This window comes from Struthio camelus, chromosome W, assembly GCF_040807025.1.
Source record: "Struthio camelus isolate bStrCam1 chromosome W, bStrCam1.hap1, whole genome shotgun sequence".
NCBI classification, from domain to species: Eukaryota; Metazoa; Chordata; class Aves; order Struthioniformes; family Struthionidae; genus Struthio; species Struthio camelus.
In genome coordinates this window covers 58,392,747-58,416,478 of record NC_090981.1, presented here as the reverse complement: position 1 = coordinate 58,416,478, position 23,732 = coordinate 58,392,747, and the positions used below count along the sequence as shown (strand labels likewise).

Sequence of the window (23,732 nt, the reverse complement as noted above, 5' to 3'; positions counted from 1 at the left end):
ATCCTTTAGGCTGGACGGATGAAAGGGCAGTTGCTGGAATAGGACTCCTGCCTGCCAGAGTCCAACAGCCCGGCAGGGAGAGCACCGGAGCTCAAAGAGCAGACTGGGATTTGGGCTACGCTGCTGCACAGCAGCCAGAGCAGCAGGAGACCCAAAGGCTCACAACTAGTGTTGGAGAAAGAACACCAGATACCTGTCACAAGCAACAGCACGCTCTTGTTTGGTGCTTGCAACCAAGTAACAGCAAGGGAAAGAGGCTGCCAAACCGGCACATTTCTTCGGTTAACATGAGTTTAAAGACATAAGAATGAGCCTCATTAACTAGGGAACTTTCACAAAGGAATGGCCAGGGCCTGGCTAGAGTTTTGTGGGATTTTTATTTTTTTTTTTTATTATTTTTGTGGGGTTTTTTTTTATACAGGCTAGCGTTGTACCCTTTGCTAAAGCTGCTGATTCTGCCACAAACTAGAACAGAAATTTCTCAGAAATTAAGTCGGCTCCCCTCCTTGTTAATTCACTGTCTGCCTCCCAACTGAACATCGGTGTAGATTTGTTTGCAGAAAACATTCCCTGTACAAAGTCTGACGCACAGCTACACTGGTTCTGACTGAGGAATGAAGAAGCCGAGAGTCCATTGAACATTGGATTTTCCCTGTACAACGTGGCCTGATTTGGAGTTTGGTCCACCGAGGACAGTGAGTTAACCGTAGAGATCATCATCATTGTCTTCACTGTACACGTTGCCCCCGCTGCCACCTCCTGCACCTTGGCTCGGACCAGCGCCTCCCTGGTTACCTGACGGGAACCTGCATGCAACGTTGCAGAAGGGGAGAGAAGAGATGCTGTTCAAAAGCCTCCTCCCAGCTCAGTACAATCTCCTCCCTCCACACCACCACCCAGGTGCCAAGTAGGACAGAGAGGTGAAACGGGAAGAAGCCTTACAACAGGTCATACAAAAGGCTTGTATCGCTGCCAGCTGTTGCTTGCATTAAAAAGAAAAAGGCTCTTCAATGTAGACGGCCCTCAAGAGCACTAACAGAGCAGCTACAACCGGCCTGTAGTACAGCCGATACCGGCCCTGTACTCAGTTAGCTGCTGTATGTACTGGGGAGAATGGGAAAAATTGGTGGAAGAGGGGATTGTTACTCAGTATGCAGCTGAGAAGCTGCCCTTGGGGCTGAGTCATACTGCCCTCTCGCCCTCCCTCCTGGTTACCTGAAGCTGCCAAAGCCACGGCTCTGCTGTAGAGTCTGTGCAAACATCTCGTATTTCCTGATGTCATTGTCACTGACAGAGCGGCGAGCAAAGCGCATGGCCTCCTCAAAGTGATCCCTGCGTATCTCAGGAACCGGGTCGTCCTCCTCCACTTCCTGCATGGGATAGAGAGGCCAGGTGAGCTGTGTGCCCAAGTTCTGCAGCCAGACACCTGCCCCCAGCCTCCCTCTAGGCCAGGATGCTCTGATACCAGCCAAGGCAGGGACTAGGGAGGGACACTGCAGTAGACAGTGAGTCACAGCTGCAGCAGGGGCCTTCTGAGTAATGCCAACAATGAGACACGCTAGCAGGGCCTCACCCTCCCACAAGAGGAGAACAAAGTGCTCCAGCTCAGCGCTCTGTGCTGAGAGCCTACTCGTCCCCATCTGAGGATTACAGGCAGGAACTCATCATGCCTCACCCACGGGCAGAGGTGGGCTGCCTATCTCTCATGAGCAGGGAAAGCTCAGAGGTGCCTCACTCACCATGGCAGAAGGGTTGGTCTGCCTCTCACGTTCTCGCCTGATCTCGCTCTCGATGGACTCACGGATGGCCAGTTTGCAGGCACGCTGGCAAATTTCTGTCAGGTCAGCTCCCGAAAAACCATTGGTCATCTTAGCTAGGAAATCCAGGTCGACATCCTAGGAAAAAACATGGGAGGCCTGTCCTTTGTGCCTTACACTCTCAAGGGACAAAGAGATCTCCATGGTACCAAGGTACCACCTTAACCCTGACCAATTTTAAGAGATGAGCTATGAAGGCTCTCGTTTCTGGGAAAGGTTAGATCCACACAACGGCAGGCCACACTCTTCACACGATCAAGAGGAGCCTGCTAGGCAGCTACAAATTCCCCTGCACTGTTCATCCTCAAGGAGAAGCAGGCGGACTTCTGGTTTTAGGGTACTACCCACTCAGATATCAGCACGAGGGGTCAAACGAAACAGCGTCAGGCTCTAACACACCAGTAATGCCTTGGAGTCACTAGCTCAGGAGGTAACAAGCAGAGAGCACTACCTGCAGGTGCATTTCACATCACCAGCAAGAGACCCTTCTGCCACATAAAGCAGCAACATCACTTCAGAGGGAAGCACAGAGCACAGGCATGTAGGAGAAGGGGCACAAAGAGACAGGACCAACCACCTTCCTCCTTCCCTCCAACTGATGGAGTAGCACCATAACCTCCTTTCAAGCTTTTCTTCCTGATAGGGCCTAAAAAGGTAAGCTTGTCATAAAACAGCCTGAGCACTTGCTTGACACCTGCTCTTCTCTGATTAACGACACTGTCGGTTGCATTATTGCCTGCTCCCCCGGGAAAGGGGCATAGCTCTTGCCTGTGATAAAATTCAGCACCAATTTACTGTGATGACTCCTCTTCAACTTCCATTTTCCTTCCCGGTTTTCAACACCCACTTTTCTTTTGAAGTACAAGAATCTTTTCCATCTTCCCTAACACACTGGTGGCAGGCTTTCCTGTTCCTGCACCATGTGATTAAGACTTGCTGTGCTACTTTGTGTACACACACAGTAACTGTGTGTCACTGATACCTGGTTTCATTGATATCTAGATGCAAAGCTCAAGCCTCCCTCCCATCTCTTCATTTCTGTCATTCAGGCACTGAAGGTTTCCCAGCTCGGTACTGCATGGATTAGTCACGAGCCCTCTGCTCTGTCTGAGGCTTGTGAGAAGCATTTGAAGCATGCACCAAACCCAAGTCAACCACAGTCAGGGCACAGATCCTACCTTGGCAACTGGTGATTTCCTCAGGTTGGCTTTAAGAATAGCCACCCGGGACTTCTCGTCAGGCAGGGGGATGTAGATGAGTTGATCCAGACGGCCAGGGCGCAAGATAGCTGGGTCAATGATGTCTGGCCTGTTGGTGGCACCAATGATGAAGACGTTCTTCTTGGTGGACATACCGTCCATCTCTGTCAGAATCTGGTTAATGACACGGTCTGCAGCACCACCACCATCTCCGATATTCCCACCTCGAGCCTTTGCAATGGAGTCCAGCTCATCAAAGAAGAGCACACAAGGGGCTGCTTGGCGGGCCTACAAAAAGCAAACAGGTACGGTTCCCGCATGTTAAGTACCACCAGACAGGAAGTACACGGATTTCCCACTAAGCCTACCCTAAAATTACAGTCGCTCAAAGGAGCGCTAGAGCACTGCTGCCTTAAGGACAGCTTGGAGAAAGCTGCTCTGGAATAGCCTCCTGCCGCACAAACCCATTAAACTCTCATGAACAATAAGCTGCATTTCCCCAAAGCTGGGAGCATGGTGAACCAAGCAGAAAGGTGGTAACTCCAATGCCTACAGGGAGAGCTGAAGCCATTTTGCCTGGACCAGAGCTGTCCCCGCAAGATCTAGGGTTCTCAGATGGCTATTTAGGCACTAAAGTATCAGTAATCAAGACAGACACATCAAATGGAAGGCGGGATCCAGGCGCTGCCTTCAGCTCCCTAATGGGTGGTTATGGGGAAGAGGTAGCCAGATTCTTCTTCGAGGTGTGCCGCGAAAGGACGAGATGTAACAGGCACAAATTGCTGCAAGGGAAATTCCAATTAGAAACATGGAAAAAAAAAAAAATATTCTTCATAATGAGAAATCTCAAATACCGGTACACAGGCCAAAAGAAGTGAAGGATTCTCCATCCTTAGCAGATGTTCAGAACTAAACTACACAATGCCCTGAAAAATCTGATCTAACTTCCGAGTTATCCCTGCTCTGAGCAAACAGTTGGACTAGATGGTGTCTGAAGTTCCCTTCCAAACGAATTATTCTCTCTCAATCTCCTTCTAACTTTGGTCTTACAGCATCTTCCCTGGTCTTAAGAATGAGGATTCCCAAGCTGATCCCTGCAGATACCTCCTGGAAAAGGAGGTAACACTACCTAGAGGGAACTGGGCAGTAGGAGTGAACTCCTTCCTAAGCCGTGTTTATTGCAGTACAAGAACCTGTAGGACGTTTTGAAGGTCTGCAAAAGGTGATGGCTAATGAGGTTTCAAAATAAGTTTTCAGGGATTTGAAGGATATCTGCACCATCCTAAGCCTCGCTGCATTGCTAAGGCACTTAAACGTTTATTGTCCAACAACAACAATGCAAAGGGTAGCAGAAGAAAGCCATTTAAAGAGTTATGTTGCCAAAAAGGATTAGTTTCTTAACATCAGAAAAGCAGCAGGCAGTCACAGACTAAGTGGGGAAACACCAGACACAACAAACAAGCGCTGGGCCAGTAAGCTACGCTCAGTAGAGAATAACGTTCTGGGGTATCTGAGCGCAAACACAGCACAGGGAGCAGAAGGAACGCTTACCTTGTCAAAAATCTCGCGCACGTTGGCTTCAGACTCGCCAAACCACATGGTAAGCAGCTCAGGCCCCTTGATGGAAATGAAATTTGCCTGGCATTCATTGGCAATGGCTTTGGCCAGCAGCGTCTTACCACAACCAGGTGGCCCATAGAACAGAACCCCTTTGGATGGAGTCATGCCAAATTTGAGGAACTTGTCTGGGTGCTCCACGGGATACTGAAAGAAAGAAAAATCTGGAAATGAGCCAAAACAGACCTGTACCTTCCTCCTACCAGGACAGATACCCGAGATTTCTGGTGGTTTAAATAAAAGCTTCTGCCTCTAGGTGCTACTGGAGCTTTCGAAAGAGTGCTGGTTTGAAAAGCACCACAGCTAAACCGCAGAGCCGCCTTAAGCGTCCCATTTACCACCCCTAAGACAGAGTATTGTTTCAGGTATTTTTCCAGCACGCCTAACCCATGCTGTGCGCCTTCACTCCACGCTATAGAAGCGAAAGGGAACAACTCATTATCTAATCTATTCAGTTCTGCCCTCCAGAGACAGCCAAGGCGTCTTTTAGGTGGGCATGTATCCCCAGCAACAAGGTCAGAACTACGTGATAATTTTAACGCCAGGAAATTAGACTGAATAAGAAGGAAAAGAGATTTTTATTCATAGAGAGGGTGTTCCTACAGCATCAGTTGAAAGTAAGGGCACACCAAAACCAAACTACCCCAATGCTGGCACTAGAAACTTTACACAAGCCATTCTTGACAGTATGTCCCAGCCTCTCCCTTCATGGAAGGCTTCACAAACACTTCTCACCCATCCCTATGTAATACTGATGGAAAGCCCTTCAGAGGTATACTGTACGAGTACCTGCATTCACTTTCCAGCACATAAACGACCACTTAACAGAAATCCCAGCAGTGTTCTCACACATAAAAGAAGCAGATGCACTGCTGTGGCTGTTTCTGCATGTAGCAGAAAGTCCGTGAAAGAAGTCAATGTAGATTCAACTGGCAAAAGTCAGCTGTTGCTTTCCAGCACCCTCCCCTCGCTATGTTCGCTGAGAGGAAACGGTATGGTATTTTCAGTCCACTGCAAGCAAATACCGAAGCTCTGCATTTACCCTATTCCCAGCCCAAATAGGAATCTGAAAAGGTCCTGTTTTTTATTACTACTACTAAAGCTAACAGGGCAAGGATATGTCAGAAGCCCTTACCTGCACAAGCTCCTGGAGTTCTCTCTTTACATCTTCTAGACCACCGATATCTTCCCAGGTAACTTGTGGCACCTCCACCACAGTCTCCCGAAGAGCGGAAGGATTGCTCTGGCTTAGAGCCCACTACCATTAGAAGAGAAGGCATTATACGAATTCTAACATGCTATGTCCACAATTTCCAGATACACAACTAGGCATTGCACCTAAAAGAAAGAAGGGCACTCCTTCATTACCCTAAAGTCATCCATGGTCACAGCCAGAGAGTTCATCACTTCAGCGTCGATGGTTTCATCTTCTAAGTCTATGAGATCCATCTTCTTTCTGATAGCCTGAAGAGCAGCTTCTGAGCAAAGAGCAGCCAAGTCAGCACCAACATGGCCATGGGTCTCATTTGCCACCTGAAAGCAGAGCATCAGCTATGACTCACAGGGATACAAGCAAGCACTCGGCAAGGGCTATATGTGCTCTGGTCACTCACTCAGAGGTGCAACAAACTCCAGGACAGGACCGGACCGGACCACCAGTGCTCTGCTCTGAATTGAAGACAAGTGCTATCACCCATTTACCAGGCAGAGACACTGCTGTTCTGCCTGAGATCAAAGCTACAGGTGGAATTCAGATAGAGTTCCGAAAGACAACCCGGAGGACTGAAGAATTTCATTCAGAACAGAGATGACGGGAACCATCCCGTTTACGTGTGCTCCAGTCTCACCATAACGTGCACCTGTATAGCCTGTTTCAGGCTTGCTTTTTATTTTTTATATATATATTTTTTTTTAAAGAATGCAAGCAAACAAACCCAGGAAGACTGTGTCAAGGCACTTCCAGACTGGACAGATGTTTAACTCGGTCATGTCACTATAACTAGCGCGCGAGGACTTTTAGTCACTTGTAAACTGGTTAAGGGAAGCCCAGAGATCACATATTCACCTAGTAGCAGTTCATTTAGGAGGGCATGAAACATTTTCACGATCAAACCATAACAACTCTTCCCTGCAAAACCCAGCATTAGGAGCGTCTGTCTGCACAGACAAGCTTCCCAATAGCACGCTACTCACCTGTTCCAGATCCACATCATCAGCCAGTTTCATATTTTTTGTGTGGATCTGCAAGATCTCCAGGCGCCCAGTGGCATCTGGGATACCAATATCTACCTCTCTGTCAAAACGACCTGGGGAGTACAAAGCACACGTTAAGCTGCTGACTCTGAACTAAAGGGGCTGCAGTTGCTGCCTTCCTCTGACTGAAGACGACGACAAGCCACAGACACGTACAATTCCAGAAAACGACAGAGCTGTGAGTTTCTCTGCTTCTCTGATACATGCTAAGTCAGATCAGAGCAGGAAGAAAGGATTTAGCCATTTAGGGAAAGCGAGACTACCGTTTTAACTAGAGTTCAAGATTACAGAACACAGAGGTACTGGTTCAGTAATTTTTTTCCCAAGTCTCACTTCTAGGAAAATTAGCTTCCTGTAACCAACATACCATGAGACACTTTTGTTCATTTCCACCCTTTTATCCTCAGCACAACACGTGTCTGCAAATACTGAGAGACAGATTTTTCAGAACTTGATCACAGCAGTACTAGAGCGGTGAAAACCATAAACGGCCCCAGTAATTGGGGGAAGGGAAGGAAACCTATGTGCTACTGCAATATTTCCTAAGGTACGTACACCTATCACTTGCCTCTCATCATAGCTGTGTGTTCAAATGGCTAGTTACACATTTAAGAGGCTACTCTCTTCTGCAAGCTTGGCTGGTTTGCTATTTTAGTCTTTACATACTGCCCAGACATTCACTCTCTCTGTGAAGTTTTGAAAACCTGGATCTCAGAAATTACTGTACTTCTCAGCAATAAAACTATGAGAAGTTGGACAATTCAGAGCCTAGTGCAACTTGAGACACAAACACCCTTTAAGTAGCCATTTACTCCTCAGTGTGTCTTGAAACAGCCTCACCTAACGGAGGCTAGCACATCATTCGATCTCAAAGTGTTTTACTATTTCTACAAGTACTAACCTAATAAAGCACAGAAAACGATACCAAAAGCAAGCCAGTAGTTTATGAAACATACAGAAATTGCTTAACGTTAATTTCTGCTCATTCTTTTCAAGGTCCCCCAAACATAACCTGTAAGAAAGTATCAGACACACGGAAAAGAGATGGCAATCCTGGTTACCAAATCGCCTGAGTGCTGGGTCAATGCTGTTAGGTCTGTTGGTAGCTGCCATAACAATTACGTGTGCTCTCTGTTTCAGTCCATCCATAAGAGTCAACAGCTGAGACACTATGCGACGTTCCACCTCTCCATGTGTCTACGGAGAAAGAAAGCAACAGTAAGACTCACAGCTCTACAACACGGCACAACAGCTAGTAGTGCACCGCAACAGATGGATATTATATCCACAAGCTACTACGAAACCTCCTAAACTGTATCACTCCAGGTGTTCAATCTTCTCAAGTCTGACTGAACTGTTCGGGTAAAGCAGCATTTAACTTATGTTCTAACGCTGAGGTTCACGTCAGCCGCTACCAAAAAGGATCTGAAGACCCAGCGCTTTCTTTACCTTCTCTCTCTTTGGAGCAATGGCATCCAGTTCATCAATGAAGATGATGGCAGGAGCGTTCTTTTCTGCTTCTTCAAAGGCTTTCCTCAGGTTGCTCTCAGATTCACCAGCCAACTTACTCATGATCTCAGGACCTGCAAAATACACCAGGAATTCAGCACGCTGCCGAATTTTTTTTTTTTTAGTACAAAGATCACATGGGAGTGTCTATATCTTAAGCCAAAGCAAACACTAACAACCAAATTCTCACTAAATTTGCATCTGTACAGGTAAGGACAGCATGCAGCACTACTCTCTACCATTATTCTGGTGTTTTCAGTTTATTCTATCAGAACGCAGCGCTAGTCAGTGAGCTACCTTTAGCTGCCTCTTTCCTTACCCTATTGCACACTTGGTGAGCTTCTCTGCAATGTGCCACCACACACTGTTAATGCCAGTCCTAGCTTTTAAGAGAAGCAACCAAATTACACGGTGACGAATTATTGGGGTAGGGAAGGAAAAAACTGCAAGACACTGAAGGAAGGAAAAAACTGCAAGACACTGAAGCTATTTTTAGCTTGCGCTACACGGGTATATATTCCCCCTTGTAAGAGCCCATAAGCGAGAGCATTTCCGAAAAAAACTTCTCAAAAAGAGTAACAAAAGGGATCATCTACAAATACATCAAACCTAGAAAGGAGGGCAGCAGTCCCCCGAGATCTCCTATAAGGGCTGAACACAAATACAGACTTACAGATTTATTCTGTTTAGCTTTTTCCATCATGATGATGGGAGTGGTAACGAGGAAAAAGTGCTCTTCTAAAAGATCCAAGAAAAAGTTATCTGATCCTCAGGAGAATACAGCTGGCTGAAGTCAGCTAGCTGCAGAGCCACTGGTGCAGACAGGTCCTGAGAGCATTACATTAAAAGTAACTCACGGATTCACACCAGTCCTATCCTACAACGTTATCTGCTAGTCCCAAACCTGGAGCTGCAGGCAAAGAACGTATCACTGACACCACTACTTTTCTTATACAACAAAGCACAAGTCTCTAAAGAAAAGGCTGGCGCATTAGCATACAGAGGTCCCTTTTGCACACTTCGGAAGTATATTACAAGGGCGATATATGCTTAAGAACAGCCCACTTGCATCCTGCATCTTGAGACCACCCCTACGCTGTGCTATGTCCTCCTTTGCTTTCACCCTAACAGGTCTATGTAATTGAAATTAGAAGTCTATGCAACGGAAGTTAGAAAGAAAGCTGCAGTCATGAAGCACAAACTCGGTCATTCCAACACGGCCTATGAAATGGGACAGAAAAGCAGTGAGGAAAATTCAGAATCTGGTCTTTACCGGCCAAAAAAAGAGCATCTCTCTTATTTGCTAAAGGGGGAGAGTGATCAAGTACGAGGTTCTGCCACTTGCAACTAGCCCCAAGGCACCCATTACAGCTTTGAGGGAAGTTCCTCCCAATTAACGCTATGGGAAGCGGAATAGGTCTTGTGCTTTGCTTGAGGGAAAGAAAATCCAGTGCAAACTACCTTCTTTTTTAAATGAATTTTTTAAACATGCCGGCAGTGATAGAAGAGTGTTCTGCACCCATATACAAAGAATAATCTCAGCACTTCAGTCCTAACTCTGCCCCCACCAACGTAAACAGAGTCCAGGCCCCTGCATTCTAAAGCCATCTTCCCACCATTTTGCTACAAAACCGTTAAGCTTAAGGAAAGTGCTGCTACAGGCACTTCCACAAGAACGGCCTCTAAGTGTCTCCAGAGCCACATATCAAAGAGGTAAGGACAGATCTCAGGGAGATAACATGACTCTAAAAGCCTTATCAATACCATTCGTTACCATGAGCTGGATGAATAAGCCCAAAGTAGACTTGGGATCAAAGCAGCCACAGAACTCACCGTTGATCAGGAAGAAGAAAGCCCCAGTTTCATTGGCAACCGCTCGGGCAATCAGTGTTTTACCAGTGCCAGGAGGACCATACAGCAGAATTCCACGGGGCGGCTGCAGACAAAGCCAAAGGATTTAGGTGGTGAGTTAATTTCTGAGTGCCTAAGTAGCTTCACAGTGAAACAGAGTGTTTGATAAAGCAAATCCAAAATTCTGATGCAAGCTCATGCAACAGCTGCCATCCTACCATTACTATCAACATCCTTACTAGTTTACACGACACAGAAACAAGAACTTTGCCAACAGCTGACAGTGCTGATTCAAGGCAACACTCCGCTTCATAAGTTTCTAGTACTTCGTTCTGTGTCTAAAACGCCTAAGGCGATACCTTCTTAATATCAGCGAGAGGAAAAAACAACACAAAGAAAACCAGGTTATTCATTACGTTATTTATTCCTGTCCTCCCCAATACCTCATAATCCTCCTATATCAAGAGTTTTCAGCAAAGGCAAGACGACTCATTCACACGGCGCACCCAGGATACCTTACCTTCACCCCTATTGCCTTGAAGAGGGCAGGGTGTCGGAGTGGAAGTTCCACCATCTCTTTGATTTGGGCCAGCTGCTTCCGGCAGCCACCAATGTCATCATAGCCCACTTCATTCAATGATTCTTCCTCATCCTACCAGGAAGGAAATATATTAAACATTTGAGGGAAACAACAACAGTTCAATCCCTCCCAGCATACAGAACCCAGGAATTTCTAGAGAGTAGCGCAGAATCCCAAAGTGCTGGCTTATAAAGGGAACAAGCCACAAGTTTTGCTTGCTGCCATTTCTTTGTTACTCGGGGTTTCCCAATTTCAAGTCTTCCTGTGGTATTCAGCAACTCTTAGGTCTGTCTTCTCAGACATACAACGGGGATCACCTGCATGCACCTAGCCCCCAAGGCTTTTACAAGAACGAATGCAGCCCACCCTCCTGAACGATGGTCTCTGCCGACAGGTTCGTTCCCTAGAGATACTAGTCCAAAAAAAAGGTGTGCGATCCTCTACCATTGCTAACAAAGATAAAAATGGACCATGAAGCCCAGTATAAAACATCAACTATGGTTTAAGGGATAAATATATTTCAGTCTAACGACTCAAATTATCTTAGGTACCATACAGTTCTCATACGTAGTGTTTTCTTCAGGAATTGACTTGAATACTGTAGCTAAGATTAAGACCCATACATGCAGATAAGACCAACTGTAACTAACGCTTCTAATGTAGCTCTACAGCACCCATTTGTTTCATGGCCATGTAAATCTCTACTGCCCTTCATCATCTGCAACATTAGGCCACACTAAAAATCACCTAAGCTGGAGGGACCTCAAGGGGGGCTCAGTCCAACCCCTACAAACCTGAGACAGCCCGGCCTCATCAAGGCTGAAGGTTTCCAAACGTGGACGTTCCTGCTCTCTCCAGGCCCTGCTCCAGGATTTGACTACCCTTACGCAGAAATATTTTTCCCTTATATCTAATGGGAATTTCCTTTGGTCCCATTGCTTTCGTTCTGTCCCTGGGCACCTCCAAGAAGATCCCGGTCGCAGCTTCTCTGCACCTTCCCATCAGGCATTTGCCAACAGCAGTAAGACCCCCCCTTCACCTTCCCTTCTCCAGGCTGCACAACCCCATTGCTCCCAGCCTCTCCTCGTCCACCCAGCCTCCAGCCCCTTGTCATCTCAGTGACCTCAGCTGAACTCACCCCCATCTGTGTCTGCATTGTCCCGGGGAGCTCCAGCTGGACTCATCCAGGACCCAGACGCAGTCTCATAAGCGTCAAGTAGATGTGAATTCTTCAGAAGGCAGCTAGCTAAGAACTGCCACTCACCCCAATACAAGTAGTTAAAAGGCACTTCCTTTGTGAAGCATACAACCAACTTAGCTCTCATCTCTGAGGTTTCCTACTCTGAGGAGTAAGGTGGCCAAGACCTGACAGACAGGCCGCTCAGGCTACCTTAAAACTTGGGATGCTCAAAGCTAGATACTTTATGAGACTGGAAAAAATTCAGTCTCTCAAAGATCTCAAGCTTCTCATTGAAAAAGTACTAATTGCTTTCTTTTCTGAAGGAATGAAATTTAGCAACAAATTTAGCTCCTTCCTACTATGGCTCAAGAGAACTTCTGAATTAAAAGATGCATCCAAGCCCAGTATCAGATATCTCAAAGTAGATGCCAAACCTGCTGTGGCCCAAGCACGGCATCACCTCAGAAAATCTAAGCATTAATATTATCTCAGCATCTGAGGAAGGACACAGGAAGCACACTTTTCTAACTTCAGCAGCTTGTATCCCAATACTGAAATTTTCTAACCACTGCAGTCAATAAACAAAATGCCAAACCAGGAACTGCAAACAGTGCTCTTCAGGACTATCACAGAAACAGGTTTTGTTAGATGAACTGGATTCAGTGGAGAGCGGCACGCCAAGATTCTGCTCACCTCCCGTTTGATGGGCTCTCCTTCACAATGGATCACCGTGTCTGGAGCCACTATGCAGTAAGGACTCGGATCTGTCTCCACCACTTTGAACTCCACTGCACGCATCCCTCCACGCACCAAGAAGATGTCACCTGTAAAAATCTCACATTTCAGCAGCCTGCTGCAACTGACATTTGCAAAATATCAACCCTTGTACTATCAGCAGTCTCAAAGGACGAAGCAGGTTACACAAGCACATGCTACTAGTGTTTTACCACTAGTCTGTGCTTTAAATTCAAGAGCTGCGTGCACCATGACTACCAGAGCATCGTTTGGCTCTGCAATGGTTGAAGTTCTCAAATTTCATCCAGAACAAAACAATCGGCAAACAGGAGAAAAGAATTCTCTGTCCTGATACCAAACGCTGTCGAAGGCCAGTTATCAAATTGAAAACGAATGGAAAATACACTTAACTGTTTTGCAACTTGTTTTCCTTTTTTTTTTTAAAAGGAAAAAAAACTTCCTAAAAATAATTCAGATATAGTTTAAGGACAAAAATTTTCACAATTTTTTGCAATTCAAGTTTGATTCATCTACTCGGTCACAGACTGACATGGAAGCAACCCCAATGAAAGAGGCTAATTATATGGCCCAAGACTAAGGTGTTAACTGCTCTGTTTTCCCTGCCTCCTTTAATAACTGGTTTCCGATCTTGAAAAAGAGCTGCCTGCTTCCAGTGTGCAGCAGAGGGACAGTAGAACACGCAATCACAAGTGTAAGTCACAAGTGAGACTGGAGAAATCAAAACGAGACTGCAATGGTGAGTTGCCATTACCAACAAAAGGTTGTTGAAAAGTTTGCAGAAGAACAGCATACTTGACCCCAAAAATAGGAGGCTACCTCCGTAAAAATCCCAAACCATCTCACACAGATGGTGTTCTAGGCTAACAGGCAGTAACTGCTGGCTGTCTCCCCTGAGAGAAAGTCACTCTAACCACTACTTGCCTATTGCTTTTGTTACCACAGTACCAAAGAAGTGACTTCCAGGTGGCTGTTCTGGCCCGCACAAAGCCCTGCAAACAGAACTGCAGCCTTGGATGTCCTAACCTTCTGTCTACTGCACTCTGTCACTCCTGGCTATATTGGCTAAAGCAGCGTGATAACTTCAACTTCTGTTTATGCTTTATTAGGATCTATCTGTTCCAGTAGAAGTGCTACAAGCACAACTCTGCAAAGCGCAGCTGGCTTTTCTATGCACTCTCCTAGTTATTTATTAAATTGTGTTGAAGCAGTGAATTTAGTCAGGGTGCCAGCTGGTATATCTGACCAACTGACTAATACACAGGCAAACACCCAATCCCATCAAGTGATATTAACTCAGTTTAACAAGATTTTTTCCTGCATTCTACCTAAGCCTTTTATGACACTCTCCCATCCTATTTTGCAAGAACAGCCAAAGGAGGGGAAAAAAAAAAAAAAAACCAGGAGAACCATCAGGCTGCTATGCTAGCAGCAGATACCACTCTTTTTTTCTGAAGGTCAGAAAAATCAGCATCAGCAAATTCTTGTTCTACAGATACCAACCTAATGCTACGCAGAGCGCTGTGCGTGTCTCTGGAGCTTCTCTTTAATTGGCCACGGGACTAGATCACAACCACTGTCATCAGGACCTCAACAACAGGTGCTATTACCTTTCCTGATGGGTCTGTATGCTTCCAAGAAGTATGGTTTGAGGTAGACCTCAAACAGATTTCCTGTAATCCCTTCTACTGTGTCATCAATCGGCAGCACATGGATACGTTTGCCGTATTTCACATCTGGGCAGGGCTGGATGCTGCAACAGAAGAAAATTCCAGTTAGCTACATCATCCTGGTTTTGTACCTCAGCTGGGAAAGGCATGAGATAACTTGTCCCAGACCCGTACAATTACCAGCAAGGACTCTCCAAAGCCTTGGTACGACTTCCTGCTTGCCGAAGAACATCTCAGCATTGATAAAGTAATAAGCATCCCTGCAGGAGAACTAGTCTTCACACTGCACGCTTTCCATTCCTGTCAGCACTCCCCAAGATTGCTGGAGAGATTCATACTCTTCTTCCTACATCCTGCTCTTCTGCAGCCTCCCTTTCCCCACCAAGGCAAAGCTCACAACTTCACTAATGCATCTTAAATTGCTTAGGAGAGTCACCAGCTACCTTTTATTTCTACAAGAAGCAATTGTTGAACCGATCGTAAGGGAAAGGGAGCTAGGAGAAATTCTTTTTTTCTTCAGTTCTCTCGTCTATAATAGACCTCCTGTTGCTCATAACCCTGCTTATGAGCAAAGGCTTTCAGTACCAATCATTGGTAATTAGCTTGCAGCCAGATAGCTGTCAACCTCACTTTGCAGAGGCTGACATTCCAGTTAAAGTCCTAAGGACCCTTCCCCCTTTTCTACTAAAAGCCACTTCAGTTATTATTTTACAGTGTAGGCCAACAGATTACTGTAGCAATAGCTCAGAGTAACAAACTGCTGCAGGGAGGCAGAAAGTTCCAATCAGCTTTGCCAGATAAAAGCGCCTACACAGAACTGCAACTAAGTGTGCTACTTTTCATACATTACTTTGTTAGACACGCTTAATAGAGCCTTTTACCACACGCTCCCCAGAGAAGATACAGTAGAAGAGTACAGGAAAAGACACGCTGCCCCAGAAGGAAAACAGCTCAGAGACCACAAGCAGAAAGTGATTAAAGCATGAACCTGTATTTCGGCAGAGGCCAAGCCATGGAGATAAGCAGAGTAAGTAATTAAATATCAGCAAGAAAACCAAGGAGGTGTGGAACATATCTGACCCTTGTAACAGTTAAGAAAATTGGTAACACATCTGGAAGGCTCAGAACCACTACAGACAGTCCCAGCAGAGAAGGGTAACAGGAGATGAATTGTCACACTAGAAATGACCCCAATGGTAACCGGTTCACACCAGTTTGAAGTAAAAATGCACCTTTATTTTAAACAGACAAATATAGCCAGCCTGGCTCAAAGCACCGTTCTCTTCCACCTGTAATAGTGTTTAGAACTGGCCTCTTCTAGTGGTAGAGAGCGGTGGAACAGCCTCATTCCTCTGCTCTTAGAAAGTTCACATGAAATGAATTTCGCATTTAAGAGATTATCCCTGGTCTCACCCTAGGGAGTCTAGTGCTAGCAACCAGGCTCCAATGTTCCCAAAAGAGGTAGGAGATTCCAGATCAGGAAGATGCTCAGAAGGAAGAGCCTTCTGCCCTACCACACTTAAGTCTGCAAATCAGAATTTCAGCGTTTAAGAAACGCTCACGAGTCCATCCCTGTTTCATCACAGAACGTAATCTGTCTCCCATAAGTCAATGGGAATGCTCTCCACGATGTGTGTTTCAGTGCTTCCCCGCTACTTTCTGCAAGTGTTGGGCAACAAAATTCCTGCAATGCTTTTGCAAGCATTACTAATTTTAAATTATTTTTATACCAAAAATTGGAATACACAGATTCTATGGGGATTTTTTTTATCTTGCTATTTGACGGCTCCCTGCTTTTGTCAATCATTTCTAGCAAGTTTTAACTTCTGCTTGTCACAGTGCAGTTCAGTGCTTGAACTAATGGTATTAATAAGACCCATTATAACATTGCTTAATGCTTTTCACATGTTTTCTGTTTTTAGCAGACAAGAAAACTGCGTGAATTCATCTGACAACGTAAATTTGGGATGAAGAATGTGCCAATGGTGAGGTAATTACTCGATTTAGTGACAGGACCTGGGCTTCTGAAAGTGCTGAGGAGACTTGAGGAATGTTAGTATAGTTTTTTAGTATTAATCTACATGTATATACAGCCAGAAACACATGCACAAGTAAACGGAATCGAAAACCTTGATGTAAGACATGCACTTGAAAACATTCCCACGATCTCCTCCAGAAGACACAGGAGTACTTCCTGCAGACCCTGCCTCTGTTACTGACTAAATCAATTCAGAGCCCACGCGCAAATTCTTTAGGCAACCCAGGGATATGCAACAGTCAGCAAACTAGTCTTTACCTGATCACATCACCCAGGCGCACTCTCAGGTTGTTGCGAACAACCCTATTCATGCGAATCTTCTCATCTGAACAGGTATCATCTGACAAGACAATGCAGACCGCTTCTCTCCTCTTCTTTCCTTTCAGCAGGACAGTGTCTCCTCTGAACAGCTGCAATTCGTCCATTTTTGCCTGTAAACAATAACATTAGCACAAGCTTTTGACAAAGCAAAAATTTAAGTATTTGAAGGAGAGCTATTTGACTTTGGAGAATTACATCTTGAAAGTGATATACTAAATCCACAAAGACAGAGGATTCTACTACACTGGACAGGAGCGAGTCCTGAAGCCAGAATAAAGTCTCAAGCTTGACTGAACATGAAAAGTTCATAATCAAAGCATATTTTAACCATGAAAGAGCGCTAGAAAACAAGATGATCCATCTCCCTCACTTGTAACTACTGCAGCTTCTTATACAAACACTTCGATTGCTGCAGCTTATGTTCCAAGGTAACACACAGCAGCAGCTTGCAGGCTCGCCACATTTAATGTTTTGCTTCTGTAGATGACGCACCTGGGACAGCGACACAACACTGTTGTCTTCATTGATGGCTTCATCAACAATTAACCGATTGGGCCTGTTCTTCTGCTTCAGAATGGCAGTCGATAAGTCATCTGCTTTAGAACTGGAGAAGAAAACAGAACTTAGGAGTCCTAGCAATACCGGAGTCCTGGCAGTACCACTCGTCCCTTTCCAGCCACCCCCTGTTTTGGTCTCCATTTCTTTGTTATCTGGTCTTTTGGAAACTATAACCGTTCATAAGACAAAGGAGAATAGTCTTCCTAGGCAATAGTTTCAGGAGTTCAAAAGGTAATGTTTTCTGTGAGGAAACACTAGCTACTTTACTAGCCTCAGATGGAAATAGCCATGAACCTGTCCTTGAAAAGTAGTAGTCAGTGAGATGTCGCTGACTGCAAGATGTTTTGCCTAAAAGAATTAGTCAGACTCATCTGAAATCACACGTAACCACGGCCGCTAAAACTGCGGCAAGACTTTAAGTCTATTTGGTGCCAAATCCCAGATAAATAGGGGAATTAAAGCACAATGCTGCAGCTCCCCAGACAGGAGGAGTTGTAAGAGTTTAGTCTGTCGAGGCCTATTAGTTAAACCTAGTAAGCCAGTAAAAATAGTCATGTCCTCATGAAAAAATGAGATTTTGGGTTTTGGATATTTCTGTAAAACCTTCGCAGAAGTTACTGCAGCTCTAGCCCAGTACACCACAGCAGCTAATTCATTTACCTTAACCAAATGGAGCAAACCAAAGGGCAAGAAAATGAAAGAAAGGTAATTAAGTTGTTTCCTTCAAAACCTAATACACCAAATAAGTTATTTTATAAAAGAACTAAGATTTTGAATTCATTGATTCCTGGGGAGCTCTTCAAAGTTGTACACTAGCCACCTGCAAGAGCACCAGAAAACTGCTACTTCCCTTGTCGGATATCTAACTGCTGTCTCAAAGCAGTCCAGATGTGCCAAAGCCTAAGGTCATAACAAAATATCATGCAGAGTATGGCTTGATTTTGACCAAAAAAAAAAAAAAAAGAAGAAGAAAGAAAAAAAGAAATTTTCCTTTGTCCTAAGTACGTGAAAGCATTAGCAAAAAGCGAAGAGTACAAAGCTTTGTGGACAATCATGCTGGCTGTACACTTTGGCTTCATGTAGCTCTTTTAAGGACACAATAACTGAGAGAGATCAAACCTTGAGAAGAAGTAGAAGAGCAAGCAGCTACTCAGTATGAACGCAGCCTGTGGCAGCGATGCTTCTCTCGTGTTCACTGTGTCTTTAAAATTACATCGTTTCAGCAAGCAGAGAAGGATGACATACCTACAACGGGATGTTACCTGAAGTCCCCATGACACCCTCAAGGCTGAGCTCTTGCCAAGAGAGACTCTGTGATACCGGCTCCTTTCTTTGACACTTAAAAGAAAAAGGGGAACAATAACAAGCAGGCATTTAAGGATAGCCAGCTTGCCTCAAAACCTTTTGGAAACCTCAGGCAAGGGCTAGTAACAGGTAACGTTGCAACTGACAGGCAACATTATTTTAAGGGAACAGAAGAACCAGTTGCTGAACCTAACTTTACAGACCTGCCCTTCCCTTTTCCCTCTCTTCTTTAAAATAGGGTGCAACAGGTAACAAATTAACGTCCCTCCACTTCAATGGCTATGTGAAACTTAACGACAATTATCCATGCACATTCTTAAACCCCAAAAGACACTAGAAAGGCAACTGGATACACCTAGAAAGGAGCTTATGAATCCCATCTTGAATATAAAGCACAGCATTTGTAGAGTATCGAAAGGTCAGGAATTACCAGGAAAAATTAACAGAGCTATAAGACATTCTAAACCAAAAAATTACCAGGCTAATGGATGTTGCAGGTGAAACGGTGGATAAAAATAACTATTTGTAAGGTCCTTGCATCAGCATTAGCTCCTGGACACTGGAAATTAAATCAGCAGCTAGATGTGAACTAAGGGACTCCAGAAAGAAACAACACTCCTATCTAGCCTACTCAAAGTCAGAATGTAAATCATCCCAGGCACATGGCTGTGGAACCGAAAGCCTTTCGATAAGAAACCTCTGCCAGACTTTGACTATACAAACTGTCACTGAGACTGACTGGCTGTGCCGCAGGATGCGGAGACTATCACCGAGCCCAAAAACTGGCCTGGGACCCAAGATAAAAATAAACAGGAGAGGAACAGGGCAGCAGGTGAAGACTTATGGATCAGAATTTTCAAAAGCAGAAGTTGTATAAAAAAAACAGAAAAAAAAGTTCAGATAGCTTTCAAAACACAGCAGTACTGAGCAGCACAGCAAGAGGTGTGTTTAGTTCCACCAAACGTGAGGGAAAACAAAGTTTTAATACTGAAGAACTGTGCATCTGCAGAGTTCCCTAAATAAGAAGGGAGGGCTAGATCGATGTTGTCAGTACAGTACTGCATTTAAAGCAATTGAAGAACTCGGATGCATTTAAGAAATGGAATAAAGGTCTCCAAGGAACAATATATAGGCATTTAAATGAACGGGGTCAACTTCAGTTATCCGATCTGACAGTTCTACAGACAAAGAAACAAAAGTGTTAAGAAATTACATGACAGCTACATAGGAACATGATGTTACTCATCCTAGAGAGGAGAATAAGGACTCTGACAGACAAGGGCTACTTAGCCTTCCAGTGGCAGTCTAAAACATTACCATCACCATTTTTCCTCATTGCATCTCTCCTGGGGGGTCCCTTGCTATAATTGAGATGACGAAGCAAAATTTGTTTGCGCATTTCAGCCACCCTCACAGAGTCTCCAATATCTATACATCAGGAGAGCCTGAATTGAAGGCATCAAACAGGAAAGCCTATGGCACGAACAGTGCTTCTCTTCTGCCAACTTTCCTGAGCATAGTGGTAAGCCTCAGCGAAGGGCCAAGACAGACAGCTAACCTAGGTTAATTTTTAAAAGCTCTCCAATGAGTTTTGATCTATTTCTACCAGAAAGAATCTGGTCCAAATCCTTTAGATCATTTCCCCTACTCAACAGCTTCGTCAATTCCCTCACACACTTTCTGTGTCCCTCCTTTCTTCCTGTCCCTCCTTTCTTCCGCTGATTCAACAAAGAGATAAACTGAACACAAAACATACTTTTAGAGTTGTTTTTGGATTAAAAGCAAATTCACAGTCTGCTTCAAACCTGGACACAGGCCATAAGCGAGGACAAACTCTCCAGCACAATTAACGGCCAAACTTACACCTAAAACCCCAGCTGTCTATAAAATTGATGAGACTATGAACTAGCTCTAAAGACCAACAACAACTGATTCCCAGTTCCCATCGTTTAGCCCCTTTCCTTTGTCAGTTAAACAATCTTATAGCCCTTTTGATTGTGGGTGAGGAGGAGGACACAGACTAAGCAGGATGACTTTAAAAAAACAAAACAAAACAAAAAAACCAACAAACTTATGTTACTTCATCATTTCTCTGTGTCAAGGTTCCTCTAGTTCAACAGATGAAGAAGTTCAGAGACTGGGGTGGACAGTATGAATGAGTGAGGACACTAAGTACTTTATGATTAGTGATTCTTCTGAACTACCAATCTCCAAAACTCCACATAAACTAGGGAATCATGCTGTTCCTGGAAGCCTGTTCTAAATATACAGCAAAAAGGTCACAGACACAGAATGATTCCAGCTTCCATAACGAAAGTGAAAACAGTCGTATCTTCTACATGCCTGTGTGACTTTTTATCAGCATCCTCATGAACGTGCTTCTGAGACTAACTTGTCAACAGTTTCTTAGTGTCCTAAATCTGAGCATCCATGTTACAAGCAGAACTACTTTTCCCAGGCAGGTATTAGAAAAAAAAAAAATCCTTAAAATATTTTTCCATTAAAGCAAATGAAAGAGGTCTCTACCCACTGGAACACCACAGGAGAATCTAACAGTGAGTTCATACCTAAGGTTGAGATGCCAAGTTCTCAAACACTATTTCAGGCAGGTATGCAGGGAAAAGTGAAATTCTCTTCAAAAACCACACTCTGCTAGCTCTTGCATTCTTACATGTTGTGCTCAAACTCACTTCAGCAAGATGGCTGCCAAAAGCATTGACCCCAAAATCGCAACTTTTTTTTTTTTTTTCCCCAATTGCAGAGTAACTTTTGTTGACACCTATGTGATGAGAAGAACTTTGTAGAGGTAGATGTTTATTTCTACAGATACTCTTCAACTCACTCAGCTTCACAATATGCCTTTTAGACTATTACTTCCAACACAAGCTCTACCAGGGACGCTAAATTCGTGGCATACCTTGCTGGAACTGATTCAAGCTGGTCTAACTTTCAAGAGTTGCAAAAGAAAAAGAAAAGGTAAACAAAGGACATGACAGGGACTGAAGGCAGGTGCCTCTGGCAAGGCCAAAAAGTCATTTCGAGTATTCTTGGACTTGGAAAATTATTTCTAGGTTCCATTTCTACTGCTCCCAAGGGCCAACGAAGCCGCCTGCGCACGTGGGATGGGAGCCGAGAGACCACTCTTACTCAACTCATCTTTGAGGAGCGTGAAAGATGATCTTCAGCCTTGGAACAGAAAGCAGTGCGAGGCAAGACACCGGAGTGAAAAATATAGCCGATTGCCTCAGCTGCCACCCAAGCCAGCCCGGCACAACATGTCTGCCTCTCCTAATGCCAAGTCACTTGCCAGCCCGAGGCCCTCGGGCCGCTCCGAGCCGGCGGGGAGGAAACCGGCGCCTGCTCCGTCCCCCCACCGGCCGCTCCGCCGGGGCCCGGGAGACAAAGCCCTCCCTCGGGCCGCCCCTGGCGGAGGCCTAGCCCCGCCGGGACAGCCCGGGCCGCGCCGGGCAGCCCCGGACCACGGTGAGGGCCCGGCCTCGCCCCCCCCCCCCGCCATGACTCGACACTTCCCGGGGAGGCCCCGGGGGGGGGGAGGGGGGAGGCGCGGCCCCGAGCTGGGCCCCGGCGCCGCGCGGGAGCCCCCTGCGGGCACGCGCCGGGCGCGGCCCATCCCCCCCCATCCCGGCGGCCCCGCCTCCGCCTCCTCGGGGCCTGCATGACACAGCGGGATCGGCAGCGGGCCCGCGCTCGGCCCGGCCCGGCGCCGCGGTGAGGGAGATCCAGGCCGGGCCCGGCGCCTGCGCGGACCAGGCCCAGGCCGCGGCCTGCCGGCGGCCGAGCGAGCCGCACTTACTCGGATCCCGAGGCCATGGCGCGGGGGGGCGGGGGGCGAGGGGGGGCGGGCGGCGGCGGCTCCTCAGGGCGGGCGGCGGCGGCGGGTCTCGGGGCAGGCTCGCGGCGGCGGCGGCTACGGGCGCTTCGCGCTGACTGAACCTCAGAGCCGACTCATCGGAAGGGAGGGCGCCGGCCAGCCTGCCAGCCTGCCTAGCAACAGCGTGCGCTGGCCAATCGGAAATTTCGCCTGGCGAGAGTCTGAGCCAATCGGGAGGCAAAAGTGTGTGTCGGGAGGAGGAATCGAGGGAGGGAGGGGAAAAAAGCGCTTCCCCTCCTCTCCCCCCTCCCCTCTTCTTTTCCCTGCCCAATCATCACTAGCCAAGCGCAAAGCCCATCAGCCAATCACAGCGCCTTCCTGCTGTGGTTATTCTACCCAGCAACACCGGGCAGGCAGCCAATGGCAAAAATCGACCAATGAGAAAATTGAGCGGGATGGCCCGCCCCCACGGTGATCCCGTCTAACATCGCCGACCGATTGGCTTATGCCCGATGAAAGGGAAACGAGCAGCGCAGCCAATCAGAAGGAAGGAGGCAGGTGATTGACAGTTCAGGAAGCACCATCCTTGTGTTGAGCGCACCGGGGCTCAGCCGGGCGCTGCAATTGCAGAGCCCAGCCCGTGGGGGTGGAGGCTGTGCGGCCACGAGGGGTGGCAGGACAGCTAGGGGCCCACATGCGTGGCGAATGTGCTCAGATCTGCCCCGCATGGAAGCCAAGCCTGGCTGTGACTGACCCGGGAGTGCCCCTGGGGTGCCCTGCCGCAGCCTGCCCTGCTGAAGAAAGCAGGGGCCTGCTCCCCAAAGCTGCCTGCGAGGGAGCTGCAGCAACGGGCCCCAAGCCATCTCTGTGCTGAAAGAAGTGGCGTCATCTGGCCACGCTGTGGCGGTGCCGGGAACTCCTTGGCTGAGCTCCTCGCAGGGGGAGTTGTGGCACCCCTCGGAGAGCGGCAATTTCTCAAAGTGCTTCAGCCACAGCAGCCTTTGTGAGCTTTTTCCTTCTCCAGAACCCCTGCCTCAGCCGAAAGGCCACGCAGCAACCACGGGGTTACTCTGTGATCGATGGGGGCCCTCCGTATGCGAAAACCTGGTTGCGGAGAGAGATGACGCTCTTGTTAACGAGGGCGACCACCGAGCGAGGTTTTCGGGGACGTGCTCTGGGTCTGCCTTTCCCCGGAGGGCAGGTCATGCCTGCGTTTCTCCTTGCCAGCCTGCGAGAGGCGACCAGAAGC

The 23,732-nt window shown here is 46.6% G+C and overlaps 1 protein-coding gene across 1 annotated transcript; it reads right to left on the bottom strand.

The window, feature by feature from the left end:
• Positions 1 to 358: 358 nt before the first annotated feature.
• On the bottom strand, positions 359 to 22,646 carry LOC104150891 (transitional endoplasmic reticulum ATPase). Its single transcript, XM_068925415.1, has 17 exons — positions 22,466 to 22,646; positions 17,281 to 17,392; positions 16,726 to 16,898; positions 14,370 to 14,512; positions 12,700 to 12,830; positions 10,767 to 10,898; positions 10,229 to 10,331; positions 8,336 to 8,469; positions 7,948 to 8,083; positions 6,827 to 6,939; positions 6,002 to 6,166; positions 5,769 to 5,891; positions 4,568 to 4,780; positions 2,996 to 3,304; positions 1,740 to 1,895; positions 1,216 to 1,370; positions 359 to 806 (listed from the first exon to the last, which is right to left on the bottom strand). The coding sequence occupies exons 1-17, from the start codon at positions 22,480 to 22,482 to the stop codon at positions 701 to 703; spliced, it is 2,421 nt and encodes an 806-aa protein (XP_068781516.1). The 5' UTR covers positions 22,483 to 22,646; the 3' UTR covers positions 359 to 700.
• Between the last annotated feature and the right edge of the window lie 1,086 nt (positions 22,647 to 23,732).

Coding starts and splice junctions, on each gene's coding strand:
- LOC104150891 (XM_068925415.1), bottom strand. Junction 10,332..10,766: donor TCAAGGCAATAGGGGTGAAG/GTAAGGTATCCT, acceptor CTTTGTCTGCAG/CCGCCCCGTGGAATTCTGCT. Junction 6,940..7,947: donor CCCAGCACTCAGGCGATTTG/GTAACCAGGATT, acceptor TGTACTCCCCAG/GTCGTTTTGACAGAGAGGTA.